The sequence below is a fragment of the Aethalodelphis obliquidens genome, unplaced genomic scaffold (assembly GCF_003676395.1).
Source record: "Aethalodelphis obliquidens isolate GAN/ISIS:26980383/991018 unplaced genomic scaffold, ASM367639v1 scaffold21, whole genome shotgun sequence".
NCBI classification, from domain to species: domain Eukaryota; kingdom Metazoa; phylum Chordata; class Mammalia; order Artiodactyla; family Delphinidae; genus Aethalodelphis; species Aethalodelphis obliquidens.
In genome coordinates this window covers 23720225-23734987 of record NW_020837965.1, presented here as the reverse complement: position 1 = coordinate 23734987, position 14763 = coordinate 23720225, and the positions used below count along the sequence as shown (strand labels likewise).

Genomic DNA, 14763 nt, shown 5'->3' with positions numbered 1-14763 from the left:
AAACCACAAGGAGGTATCATCTCACACGTGTCAGAACGGCTGTTATCAAAAAGACAAGAAATAAAGTGTTGGCAAGGATATGGAGAAAAAGGAACCCTTGTGCACTGTCAGTGGTAATGCAAATTGGTGCAGCCACTACAGAAAACAGTATAGAGGTTCCTTAAAGTTAAAAATAGAACTATCACATGATCCTGCAATTCCACTTTTGGGTATTTACCCGAAGAAAATATAAATACTCAGTCAGAAACATATATGCACCCCCATGTTCACGGCAGCATTATTCACAACAGCCAAGATATGGAAATAACCTAAGTGTCCACTGATGTATGAACAGATTAAGAAACTGTGGTATGTACACAATGGAATATTACTCAGCCAGAAAAAGAATGAAATCTAGCCATCTGTGACAACATGGATGGATCTCAAGGGCATTATGCTAAGGGAAAGAAGTCAGACAGAGAAAGGCAAAAACCGTATGATCTATCTTGTATGTGGAATCTTAAAAAAAAAAAAAAAAGCTCATGGATACAGAGAACAGATTGATGGTTGCCAGAGGTGGTGGTGGGGGGGTAGGGAAGGGCGGGGGAGAAATTATGCATATGAAACCACTTAACACAGCTGCTAGCACACAGGCTGCCAGCAAGTGTTAACTGAGAAATATTAAGGTCCTCAGAGATGGAAATATGCAAGCAGAGTCTAGATAAGGCTGGATGGCCTGCTGTTAGTGATACAACGGAAAGATTCTGCTTTAGGAGAGGTACAAGATGATTTCTCGGATCTCCTCTGGCTTTGAGGCTCTAGGGTTTTGTGACTTGAATTGGAGATAACTCAGTCTATTGTCCCCCCGTCAGGAAGGAGAGCTCAGGAAAAGATTTGGAGACGCAAGGGGACATGGCCAAGACACCCTGTGTGCTGGCTGGGGCACTAAGATGAGAACTCTGATTTACTGCTCCATCCTGCTGTGCTGTTGGATAAAGGCCAGAGGATAGCAAATACGGGCAATATCCACAAGAGCTTTTCCCAAGTCTCAGCCAGGTGGAAGGTAGGTTTGGATTGTCCTATAGTGAAAAAAGAGCGAGCAAGTGAGAGAGGCGGAGGGAGAGAAGCACGTGTACTAAATTAGCTAAAGAAACACAACAGTTTGTTTTTTTTTTTTGGTACGTGGGCCTCTCACTGTTGTGGCCTCTCCCGTTGCGGAGCACAGGCTCCGGACGCGCAGGCTCAGCGGCCATGGCTCACGGGCCCAGCCGCTCTGCGGCATGTGGGATCTTCCCAGACCGGGGCACGAACCCGTGTCCCCTGCATCGGCAGGCGGACTCTCAACCACTGCGCCACCAGGGAAGCCCAACAGTTTCTTAACTTAGTTGTTACATACTGACACTGCAGTTTTGGCCAACATCTATACCCAGGTTCCTCGGTGGTTCTCTCTCTGGGTTTAGCTCTAGATGGTCAGAAAAGGGCTGGAGGTTTTGTGGCTACATGCATGATAAGAAGCACAGTGACTTGTGGTTAACACAGCTCTTCAGAGGAGAGGGCACGATGATAGCGGTACAGTGACCAGAATGAAGGAGATGAGACCCTCTTCCTTTCTGCCATGGTTAAGTCTCTACCAGAAGGTCTGTGTTTGTGTGGTTTTGGTGCTGCACTTTTAGTGGACACTGACAAACTAGAGCAAGCCAGAGGGATGTGTTTCAAATGGACGAAGGTCTGGAAACCACATCATATCAAGAATGGTTGAGGGATACGGAAGCAAGATAAAAGAAGACTCTTCAGTGTATCACATATCTTTCCAGGTACTTGAGGGGATGATCTGGGGAAGTGAGATTTAGAATCCTAAGATCTGAAATCTCTGGTTGGCTATGTTCTTGGAGGGGGACTTAGAGGGAGCGGGAACTGGGGGAGGTGGATGCCTATCCAGAATCTAGAAACAGTGTGGCGTAAGGAACTCAGAGACCAGACAGAATGTCTAACTCAATCCTCCCTTTTTACAGCTGGGAAAACTGAGGCCCAGGGAGAATGAGTGATTTGCCCAAGGTTACAAGGTAAGTAATGGTAGAACTGAATTTAGAATCCAAGCCTGTAGCCGAGGACTTTGTGCTGCTTCTGACTGCCAGCATAATGAGCTGCAATCTTTCTTCCCGTAATTCCTTCTCTGGTCCTAGCTCTAACCTCTAAAGAGCCTCAGAAATCGATTCTCTACTTTTAGAGGTTTTCGGCTACTGGATTGGGAGAGTGTGATAAAGCTGTCCCAGAAGTCCTCTGGGTTCTTTGCTGCACATGGCTGGCCTGTCCTCCAACTGCAGCTCTTGGGTTACCATTTCTGATCCATCTACACCTAGAGCATAGAGTTATAAAGGCTGCTCACCGAGTGCTGTGTCTGCTAGCCAGACATAGCCCACAAGGGTCCACGACTGCTCCAAACACAACTACCGTACTAGGTACAAGGACTGAGCAGAGGGTTTCGAGTCAAACGGTTCAGGATTAAAATTCTGGCCTTATTACTTTGCAGCTGAATAAACTTGGAGAAGTTACTGGCATTAGCTTCTTCATATGTAAAATGAAAATATTATAAATAATGCTGGACTGAATATCCTTGTGCATATGTCTGTGTGAACATTCCTATGAGAATTTCTGGATCAATGGACATGACCATTTACACATTTATATTTTCTGTTTGAAAAGATCTACTCTGAAACTTCTAAACTGCCTTCTAAAAAAGGAGAGTCCATGCAATGTGTTTTGGACATCTGTGCAGATGACACATGGCCTATTTGTCACTTGACCATCTCGAGAGGTGGTCAGTGTTCATTAACTGACAGACAGAACTTACGAGCGCTGATAGTTAAAAATCTCTGTTCCTACTCAATGGTTCCATCCCCTTGTTTACTCTCCTTAGAGCATGTGCATTACTGCAAGTCCACTTAGGGGTGCGGATCAGCTTCATTTAATACACTCCTCCCCAGAGATGTCCACGTTTCTGAGTATCACCATCAGTTACTTTCGCCTGTTCTTGAACTACACAGAAATGGATTCATATGGTATGTTCACTTTTGTTTCTGTGTTCTTTCACTCAGTATAATATCTATGAGATTCACCTGCGTCACTGCATTTATAAGTATATAGTTTTTTTGGATTGCTACATAACATTCCATTTTTTGATATACTATAAATAACCTATCCATTCTCCTGTTGATGGACATTCTCGTAGTTTCTAACTGTTGGGTATCAGGAATAAAACTGCTGTGAATATTTTCATATAGGTCTTTCAGTGGACACAGACACTCATGTCTCTTGGGTAGGTACCCAAGAGTAGGTTACAGGGTAGGTGTATACTAAGTTTTACTAGGTTCTGGCAAACCATTTTTCAAACAGGCTGTACTGATTGACACCTCCGCCAGCAGTAACGGAAACTCCAGCTGCTCTGCATCCTCACCGACATTTGGTATCCTTTTAATTTTAGCCTTTAGTCCTTTGAATTTTAGCCTTTCTGGTGTGTGTGCAGTACTCTGATTGCAGTTTTCGTCTGTATTTCCCTTATGGGTAATGATGCAGCGCAACCTTCACGTGCTCACTGGCCACGTCTTCTGTTCCGCCGCTCTTTTCTCTTTTGTGAAACTCCTGTCCCAGTCATTTCGCTCATTTTTAAGAGGTTGTATGTTTTTTTCTTTTTGATTTGTAGGAGTTCTGTATATATTCTTCATATGAATCCTTTGTCATATTCATTTCTCTCCCCTCTCTTTCTCCCCGCCCATATATATGTATGTATATATGTACGTACGTATGTGTGTGTGTACATACGTATATTCTCCCTGTTTGTAGCTTGCCCTTTCATTCTCTTAATGGGGCCTTTTAACAAAGAAAACTCCTTAAATTTAAAGAAGTCCAACTTATTTTTTTTTCTTTTACAGTTAATGCTTTGTGTGTCCCGTTCAAGGTCATAAAGATATTTTCCTGTATTTTCCCCTCAATATAATGAAGATATTTTCCTGAATTTTCTTCTAGACACTTTATTGATTTACTTTGCATATTTAGGTTGATTTTTAATTAATTTGGGGGTATAGTGCGAACTAGGGATAAAGTTTTTTTTTTCATATTGATATCTCATTGTTCTACCATCATCTGTTGAAAAGACCATCTTTAGCCCACTGAGTGCAACGGGGCTTTGTCATAAATCAAGTGACCATATATATGTGGGTCTGTCTAGACTCTTTTTTTCCAAAAAAAACTACAACATTTTGCTTTTCTCTATTGTGTATCTGCTTTCTATTTCATTAGATTTTTGGTTTTGCTTTTAAGTTTTCCTTCTACTTTTGTTGGTTTAATTTGTTTTTTTCTAGCTTCTTGAGATAGAAGCTTAGGTCACTGACTTTCAATCATTCTTTTTCTAAACTATGCATTTCTAGCTACACATTTGTTTATATGCTGTGCTTTAGTTGCATCCCACAAGTTTTGCTACATTGCAGTTTCACTATTCTGTTCAAGATATTTTCTAGTTTTACATTGTGACTTTTTTTTTTGGTCCTATGGGTTATTTAGTAGTATACTGCTTAATTTCTAAACATTTGAAGATTTTCTAGTTATCCTTCTATTACTGATTTCTAGCTTAATTCCTCTGTGGTCTAAGAAAAACTCTGTATGATTTTAATCCTTTTAAATTTGTTGAGATTGGCTTTGTGGCCTAGCATGTAGTCTGTTCTGTTAAATGCTCAATGTACACTTGAGAAGACTGTATATTCTACTGTGGCTGCCTGTAGTTTCTATAAATGTAAATTACGTCAAGTTGGTTAATAACGCTCTTCAAATTTTCTACGTCTACTTATTCCAGTCTCTTGCAGGTATGAACAGAATCTCCGACCAGGCTTCTGGATTCCTTTATTTCTCCCTTTAGATCTGTCCATTTTTGCTTTATATATTTTGAAGATATATTAGATGCCTACAAATTTAGGATTGTTATGTCATCCTTTTCAGTTGACTCTTTTACCATTAAAAAGGTCCTTTATCTTCACTAATAATTCTTGCCTTAAAGTCTACTTTGTATAATATTAATATAGTCACACCATTTTCTTTGGTTAGTGTCTGTTAAGGTTCATCTTCTTCCACTCTATTACTTTCAACCTCTGTCCTTATCAGCTTTATATTAAAACTAATTCTCCAAGCTTTGGTAGGACTAATCTAGACAAGTGCTGAAGGATAAAACTTATTTTATTTTATTTTTTAACATCTTTATTGGAGTATAATTGCTTTATAATGTTATGTTAGTTGTTGCTGTATAACAAAGCAAATCAGCTATATGTATACATATGTCCCCGTATCTTTTCCCTCTTGCGTCTCCCTCCCACCCCTCTAGGTGGACACAAAGCACTGAGCTGATCTCCCTGTGCTATGTGGCTCCTTCCCACTAGCTATCTATTTTACATTTGGTAGTGTATATATGTCCATGCCACTCTCTCACTTCGTCCCAGCTTACCCTTTCCCCTCCCCATGTCAAGTCCATTCTCTACGTTTGCGTCTTTATTCCTGTCCTGCCCCTAGGTTCTTCAGAAACTTTTTTTTTTTAGATTCCATATATATGTGTTAGCGTATGGTATTTGTTTTTCTCTTTCTGACTTATTTCACTCTGTATGACAGTCTCTAGGTCCATCCACCTCCATCCAAGTAAATATCTCTTGCTACTTCTTCAACTGTTCCACATAATAATGCTGCTTTCAGACCTCTCACCAGTTTGGACACCCTCCTCCTTACAGATTTCATTTACGGCACTCAGATTTGGTCCCAACATTCACGGGAAAGTACAACCAGTGCAGAGCAGAGCACGACTATAAAATCCCTCCTTCTGGGCCTCTACTTTTATTAATTCAGCCTGAGAGTCACTAACATCTTTAGTGGCCATAACTCCTTCTCAACTAAACATCTTTTGGTTTCTTCACCTTTGATGTGAGATTCAGGTTAGACCCTGGCTAATGATACTATAACTTACCAGTCCTTTTCCCCACAAATGATCACCTGGTTTTATGTCCACCTATTAGCAAAACGGGGGAGACAATTCTTATACCATTATCCTCATGGGGTTACTGGGGGACTGAAATAATAAACATGAAGAGTGCTCTGTAAGCCATAGAGAGCACTGAACATGTAAGATATCCCCCTCTGGTTATAAGACCAGGAATCTCTGTCTCTCTTAAGATGTTTGACCTTGTAATCCATACTGACTGGAAATCAGACCTGTGAAAATCCATATTTTCTCCTGGGTCCATAAAAGTTATTATGGACCAGGTTTCCTGCCACTTTCTCTAATACCTTGGTTTACTGAGAATCTCTTTTGTGTTCCTGGCTAATGTGTCCCACCCACCTGGGCAGAGTTGCAACCATGTTCCAGGAGCCTGTCTGATGAACGTGTAATTCCAGCTGGAAGGCTATGTTGGTAACTTCTCCATCAGGTCCCAGAAGATCTCTAAGTTTGAGGCAACAGAGTCTCTCTCTGAGTTTCCCCAGGAGATCACTGAGGACGGCGGCCAGTCCCTCCCTGAACGCAGCAAAGGTCTCCTCCCAAACGAGCCCCAACACGTGCTTTCCTCTGAAGGAAGCTGAGGCTTCCGAGAACCAGGTTCACGTTGGTTCCCACACACCATGGTATCTTCCTAGTGTGCCCTGCAGGGCAACCAAGAGGCATGAAGAGAATGGAAAACTTGTCATAATAAAAGCAGCCACTTAGGGAACACCCACTATGATTCAGGAACTGCCTGAGATAATGCGCCTTATGTCAAAGGCGAGTACCAGGGTGGAACTGCCCTGGCTGTCAGGGAAATGTGTGAGATGTTTTTGGTTGTCACTATAGTTGGGGCTAAAGGTGTTATAAATCCTGCAGCATATGGTGCAGTGTGCCTCTAAAAGGCAGAGCCAGAATCAGTGAACTAGAAGAACAGGGAAGCAGCTTCTAGAAGGTTTTTAGAATAACCTGCCTATCCGTAAGGCTCATCAACAAGGGACAGGGATGCCCCTGAAGGTACCCAGAGTTCCAGGTCAGAAAGACCACCTTTGATCAGGGGTTCTGAAGTGAGGAGGTCCCTTTTAGCCACAAGAATCTGAAATCTAATAGGACTATTTTGGCAAAAGCAGAAACCCATTCAATAGGCAACACACTAAAAACAGAGTCCTCAGTTTCTGTTCTCTTTCCTATTTGAGAACACGATGATTCTTGCAAAGATAGCAGCAAACCTGCTGCTCAGCTCAGCCCAGGGCTGACTGACAAGGGCTGCCTATTTAAGGCAGAGGTGTTCATAAATGCTGAACTACAGATCTGCCGATTTCACTGCTGAAAAATGTCCTTGTCCATCTCTAAGAAGAGAGCCGGAGGGAGAGCCTGAGGCCCTAACAGAGTCACTGTGGTGAAGCCACACGAGCCCTTTCTCCACGTCTCTATTTCAGTCCACGACACATCAGCTCACTCTGTCTGAGTTATTTGTACACGACTACCACGGACATAGGTGGACTTACCTTGTATTTATTGGCACAGGTACTTACCAGGTACACTCACAAACTACCTCATCTGATTTCTCCAGGATGTACTATTATGGAGGAGAATGATCCCAGATTCTTTAAATCATCTTGATTTCCCCCCCAAAGTAAGACTTAGGGGGTTGGTGGACCCAAAATCTTCACAGCTATATTACTTATGGGTATGCAGGCAGAGAATAATACTAACACATTTGTACAATGTATTTTTCAAAGCTGTTTCACATCTATTATTTTATTTATATTCTAATATGACAATAACACAGTGAGGTAGGCAGGGTGTGGATCACTGCCTGTGTAAGACAGCTGTGAAAAATGAAGTTCAGAAAAGATAGTTTGCTCAAGGTCTTACACCTTGGAGTATGAGAATACAGAGCCAGACACTGAACCCAGAGCTTTGACTCTAAATCGTGACCTTGTTGTTCTCTGACCATTTTCCACCAGTGTGTGTGTGTGTGTGTCTGTGTGTGTGTGGTGTATGAGGTGTGTGTGTGTGTGTGTGAGGTGTGGGTGTGTGAAGTTAGGTGTGTCTGAGGTTTTGTGTGTGTGTGGTGTGTGTGAGTTGTGTGTGAGGTGTGTGTGTGGTGTGTGTGAGGTGTGTGTGTGTGTGAGGGGTGTGTGTCTGTGAGGTGTGTGTGTGAGGGGTGTGTGTGTGTGAGGGGTGTGTGTGTGAGGTGTGTGTGTGTGTGTGAGGGGTGCGTGTGTGTGAGGGGTGCGTGTGTGTGAGGGGTGTGTGTGTGTGAGGGGTGTGTGTGTGTGAGGGGTGTGTGTGTGTCTGGTGTGTGTGAGGGGTGTGTGTGTGTGAGGGGTGTGTGTGTGAGGTGTGTGTGTGTGAGGGGTGCGTGTGTGTGGGGGGTGTGTGTGGGGACGGCCTGTCACCCCAGCACTCACCTGCTGATCCTGAAGCTTGACTCCGACGACTCTGAAGGTGTTGCTGGCAGTGTTGTGGTAGATGTTGATCCGGCTGAATCCCTGCTGGCCAGGTTTGATTGGTACCCACTTCTTACTGGTGTCATCGTAGACCATCACGGAAGCCCGGGCTTGGCAGATACTCTGTTCGCTGCAGACCAAGAGAAAACGTTAAGCGTCAGCCTCAGTTACAAGGGATGGATGCTGGCTTTGTCCTTTTCTGAAACAGAGGCCAACTGCCGCTTGACACAAAGGAACTTCCTAGTTGCCAGAGCTTCCAACTGTCTGTGGAAGGGCCGCTCTGTGCGGTGATAAGTTTTGACTCTCCAAAGACCAGGGGGAGTGGACAGGAGGTTCCATGCCAAAGTTTTTGATAGCATGGAAGAGACTCCCAGCTTCACTTTCAGGGGAAAAGGTGCTTGAATTAGAAAGGAATTACAGCTATAATTTGCCAACTGTCCACGATGTCCTAGGCACGGTGTTGAATAAGACAATGCACTAAAGCACATAATCTTCGCAACTTATGAAGCAGCCATTTATTTCCCCCATTTTGTAGATGACAAGAGAGTGGCTCAGAGACTTGGAAAGATTTATACAAATTCACATAGGGACTCAGCGACTCTATCTGGGATTTCCAACCTGTTCTGTCTGACTCTAGAATACATGATATAGATAATATTCTCCACAACATCCAACAAAACGCTCAGTTTATGACAGCACGACAGTGTGGCTTCACACATGCTATGTAGACAATAACATGATTAGGTGATCTTCTGAAGAACAGAGTGAATCAAAATGAATAGATGGTCCACCCTGCTTCAGTGGAGACATTTCCGAGCAAACTCCCCTGTCCAGCATGTGACAGAAAACGAGGGAAGAAGCAAAAGAAGCACCCGGAGAGAGAAGATAGTCATGACTGAAGTCAGCACACTGCAACTCCCGCCACAGCACGCAGGGCAAGTCTCCCAGAGCCCACCGGCCTCTTCATTTACATATAAGCCTAATAATCTTAAACATTCACTTTCTCAGTCTCTAGTATATTAGAATCCCCCAATTAAAAAGGTAAGACGGGCTTCCCTGGTGGCGCAGTGGCTGAGAGTCCGCCTGCAGATGCAGGGGACATGGGTTTGTGCCCCGGTTCGGCAAGATCCCACATGCCACGGAGCGGCTGGGCCCGTGAGCCATGGCCGCTGAGCCTGCGCGTCCGGAGCCTGTGCTCCACAACGGGAGAGGCCACAACTGTGAGAGGCCTGCGTACTGCAAGAAAAAAAAAAAGGTAAGACGTGGTTTTCAAAGGTAGGCACACCAACAGCAGCGAGGAGTGGCTGTTAGCAGAAAGGGAGGCTGAAGAATTAGAAACGGAAAGTTAAAGCCCAGCAAGTCGGCGCCAAGTTATAAAGAAGTGAAAGTGTAATTGTGATGATCGTGAAGATGAGACCAAGCAGTCAGGAGAAAGTCCCAGTCCGTTCCCTTCACCACATCTAAGAGGGCAGGGAAACCAAATATTCGGAGAAGTTCTCCCCCCAGTCCCAGCGGTCACCAGGTGACAAAACGATGGTTTTCAGGAGACTGGCCCTCAGGGACCTGGAAACCTCAGCTTGGCCTAGGCAGCCTGCCTGAGGGCTCCTGTGGGCTGAGCTTCCCCGGGACCCGGCTCCCCTACGACTCCAAGCCGGCGGAGGAGACACATACAGATGGTCACCACCTTAGCAACGATTCTGGGTATGTGCACACACAAACCTGTCCGTACACATCCCCTCACCTCACGTTACACGAATCCCTACGTACATTTGATGGCTGTCCGGCTAACGACTTCGCGTGCCGGCGCTCTCAGACCCGCTCCAGGCCTACGCTGCTCCACCTCAATCCTTCTGCTGGCCCCTCGGCTCTGCCCGAGGGTGCAGGAGTCTGGGGTGCACTGGACGCCAGCCGTCCACGCCCTGTGCCGAGGCTCCTTCTGTGGACACGTGTACTGGGAGTGAATTAGGTGGGTTTTGTTGTGCAATTGTGCTACATCTTTTTTCTCATAATTCATTCAACAAATAATTAAGGGGAAATCAGTGATGAGCCGAGCAGGCATGGGCTTCCCCAGAAGACAGCCATATCATACCGGCAGGGAGAAAAAAGAAAAACAAAAGGAAAACCAAACATAGCACTATGCTTTGCCTTCTCTGAGCTCTGGAGCCCGAAACCATGTTATCTTCTACGAGAATATTAGGAGGAGTTGCCGCTCCCCTAGCTGAGTCTTTGGGGCCCTGTCCTCATGAAGTCGAAGGTAGGAATCCGAGTAAACTGTACACAGAATTAGACCTTGGTTCAGATCAAGTCAGAGTCCCACACCCATGTAAACTAATTACTAATCAAGTTCCGGGCTAAGTTGTGTCACTTACTGCTACTCACGCACTTAGGCGCTCATGGTGACAGTGGGCAAGTAGGTGTGTGCTCTGAATGCTGGCTCAGGAGCTGGGAGAGATCCTGAGACGCGGCACAGTGCTAGGTAACAAAGCACAGACTCGATCAAGTCAGAGGGATCTGAGCCAAAATCCCAGGCGTAGCGCTTACTGGCACGTGACACAGAAGCCCTTGAGATGCCTCTGGGGGAGCAAGCCAGGAAGGAACCGTGTGGTAGAGTCCCTGTGTGAAGGCCGTGGAGTGCCGCCCTTCTGATCACCTTCAAACGAGCCTGTTCTGGAGCAGAGCTGACCAGTGGTCCCAGCTGCTGCCCTCTGGATGCCCACCACGTCTGCACAGAGGCCACATTCTCTGGGCCACTGTCTGCCAATGACTCAGTGGTGGCAGCGATGGCTGGCCCACGCAGGGCTCCTCCCCAGGGGAAACCTCATCAGCCAGGCCCAGATTGTCTCAGAACTGTGCTGTGGGCTGAGACGCTTCCTCCTCAGTCCTTCTCGCCCCTTCTCCTTCTGCAGACGTCAGACCTGCACCTTGGCCTGAGGCTCTCTGGGCCTCTCCACTCCCTCCATCCTTCACTGACCTTCTGATAAGTCTCTGGAATGTAACCGTCCTGGGGGACTTGGTGTCTGCTTCTGGAAGACCCAAAGTAACACAGCCTGCACGGTGCAGGCTCCCCGAGGGCAGGGACACAGGGGTCGCATTCTCCACTATCTCCAGAACCCGGCAGACAGCAGGGGCCTGAGGACTGCTCCCTGTGAAGAGAGCTCTGGAGAGGACCTAGCGCCTCTCCTGCTCGACACAGCACGCCTCCTAAAGCAGCCCGAAGAGCGTGCCGAGCCTCTGCATGGAACTGCTGGCGACGGGGAGCTCTGCTCTCCAGAGCAGCCTGTTTGCTGTGAAATGGTTTGAGTTGTCCTTGTCCTGAGGGTCAGCCCACTCCCCGCCCTCCAGAGGCACAAAGGGGCTCTGGACAGCTCTGCCAGTCTAGTGGACAACTGAAGGAGCACCTTGGCTCTGCCATCCACCATTCACACAACACAGCGATAGGCCCCTGTGCCGCCCCAGTGAGTCACCACCTGTCACATGTTCTCTTAGGATCTGGGTATGATACTCTTGCCTTCGTCTGACAAGCACAGATGCCAGTGAGTCAAAAAACATTTAGTGATGCAGAGATGCATCTGACAGTCTCTGCTCACAGCTACTCAGGAAATAAGACAAATAATTACACACCCTCCTCAGCCTGGAGGGACTGAGGGAACAGGGGAGACTTTCTGAAGAAACCGCGGTGTGGGTTTAAAGCTGAAGAGCTCTCAACCCCAGGCGGGTTCAGGAAGGGGATGTGGGATTCCGGGCGGGGGCGGCCCGCAGCCAGCGAGGCCAGGACAGCGCACTGCGTGCAGAGCCCACCTGGGGCACCACATACACCTCTCGGGGCTGTTCAACGGACATGATACGGCAACGGACCCACCGCTGTGCTTGCCCCTGCTAGGTGCTTCGACATCAACCACTTTTTAAAAATTGTAATCATAGCCACAGGCTCCCCTTTTGTGTTTTTTTTGTTTTTTTTTTAGCAGTTTAGGTTCAAATTGAACTTGTGGTTAATCAAAAATCCCTATTTTTGTTCCCATTTGACTAGTGCTTGTCTATCTCTGCTTATTTTATTACCACGAACAAACCCTAAGTGCAGGAAAATACGTGTTTACTTAAGATTCGTCTGATTATCCCTTCGGGATTTTTGTTTTGTTTTGCAGGAGTCAGCATTTTATTATTTTTTATTTTTACTGAGATATAATTGACGTGTAACATTATATTAGCTTCAGGTGTGTAACACAATGATTCCATATTTATATATATTGCAAAATGATCACCACAGTAAGTCTAGTTAACATCCATCACCACACCTAGTTATGAAAATTTTTTCTTGTGTTTTGTTTTAGTAAACTCTTGATTCCTCTCCAGCCTAGACAGTGCCTCTGAGCGCCATATATTCACCGTCTTCTCGACACCTCCATGGGGATGAATATGCAAACTCTACACTACACGTGTTATTTCACAGGCGCCAGACACTTCATTTGTCTGAATCAGTTTTTTGAGGAAAGTTGATTTGGTAGACAAATATCAGAATGGCTGAACTATTTTTCAAACACATACATACAAGATTCCCTTTACTAAACTGAGAAGGACTACTGCTACCCCTCCCCTCCCCCAGCCCTGGCCCTACACAACTTGCGCCAAAGCTGGTCCTCCTGAGGGCTCATCTCGGACAGGCTGCCTTCACGTGAGCAAACAACCACTGACCAGTGGGAATCAGTCCAATATGCCGTTTGGTTTGTTCCACATGGTGCTGAACTGCCAGGCTGATGGACTTTTGCCCCCTGGGACCTAACAGGCTGCTCTGAGCTGCAGGTACAAGCAGCTTCTCTCCCAGGAGAAGGCTCTTTCAGAGCTAGCAGTCCAATTCCAGTCTCATTTTGGGCTTTTGTATGGGTATTTGTGGGCCCAGCAAAAGTCTGTAACTTCCCTCCCAGTGGCAGGTGAGACACACACTAAGAAAGCTGGGACAGCGCTTTCGTCAGAACCGTAGAGGAGGAAGATGGCATCCTCTGGGCCTCGGTTTCCTCATCTGTACAAGGCTAGTCTGACCTCAGGGCCCCCCTCAGACAGCCAAGCGTTCGTGCTGAGCTCTGCCCATAAGCCCAGCCCCGGGTCAGCGGTCAGTGTCTTGTCACTGGTTCAGCAGTTAACTCCTCTAGGCTATACGTCAGAGACCACTACTGAATCCCTGTTGAAATCTCTCACTTAAAAAGAAAAAGCGCAAACACACCCCAAACTTTCTGCATATAACTGTGAAACATACTCACAGATATTCTGGACTTGACATAAGAAACCACTGATACACTGTGGATAAAACTAATACACGGGAAAACACAGTGAAAGTAGCCTGAAGTCAGTCTCCACCTCTGCTTCTGTCTATTCCTTCTGGAAAAGCGCAGCTTCCATGTCCCACCAGCTGGTGGACTCCCGCCCCACCGCTCCCTACGTGACCGGGAATGAGGTCTCCGAACCTCTCTCGGGCTTGCGGTGACACCCCATCCTGGCCACGCTCTTCCCTGTGCGCAGTGAATGTGGAATCCTTTCCACTCTACAAATACCTTTCGGGGCTTTTCCAGGCATTTACTACAAAAATTTGAAGAACAGAGTGTAATTTCATAAAGTAAGAGCAAAAAGGTGCAAAGCCAAAAAGGGAACAGAGAACAACAGGGCCAACGAAGAGAGACTCATTGGAAAACTAAGCCCAGGGTTGAGCTTGGAACCTGTACAGCACTTGGACCTGTAAGAAGAACCAGCCCCCGCAGCACTGTGCTCGTCTCTGCCTCTCACCAAAGCTCTTACCCGTCTGTCCTGCTTCTCAACATCTGCATCAGCATCCGTCTGCCCCATTAGAAGGTGAGCTCCTTGAAGGCAGGGGCTCTATTGCTTTCCCCTTCGTAAATCTGCTCCCTTGTGTGCTGCTGACACTACAAACTGTTGAATACATGACTCTCTAACTGTGAATAAGTGCATTTATGACCGCGTGCCCGTGGGAACATTCCGTCTACAATCCGAGTCCGTTAATCCTCAGAGAGAGTAGCTGAATAAAAGTCTCGGTTACAGAGCACCGTCAGATCACCGCGGCCTGGGATCTGAGAGTCAGGAGACCGCAGTGCTGAGGGTGGGCCTACGGAGAGTGAGGCTCCCAGGAGGCCAGCTGCAGACACAGACCCGCGGCTCTGGGAAAGTGCAGGCTGCCCTCTCGGGGTCCTCTGGAGGGTCAGCCTAGGAGCGCACTCTGTCGCCTGGATCACACCTCACCCTCCCCGCCAGCACGGGCTCAACCCAATGCCCAGCTCGGTCACTCCCTTCAGACAGAACAACTCATCACACTCTGTC

At 46.5% G+C, this 14763-nt stretch overlaps 1 protein-coding gene across 7 annotated transcripts in view; it reads right to left on the bottom strand.

Moving 5' to 3' along the window:
- EVL (Enah/Vasp-like) overlaps nucleotides 1-14763 on the bottom strand; it is a 164215-nt gene that overhangs the window by 53839 nt on the left and 95613 nt on the right. For 5 of the 7 annotated variants that reach the window (XM_027120562.1, XM_027120560.1, XM_027120564.1 and 2 more), the window contains exon 2: nucleotides 8404-8572. In XM_027120562.1, the coding sequence (XP_026976363.1) occupies nucleotides 8404-8572 (169 nt within the window). Of the gene's footprint in view, nucleotides 1-8403; nucleotides 8573-14226; nucleotides 14343-14763 lie in introns of those variants that run through there. The other 2 variants (XM_027120563.1, XM_027120559.1) reach the window with 2 other exon arrangements.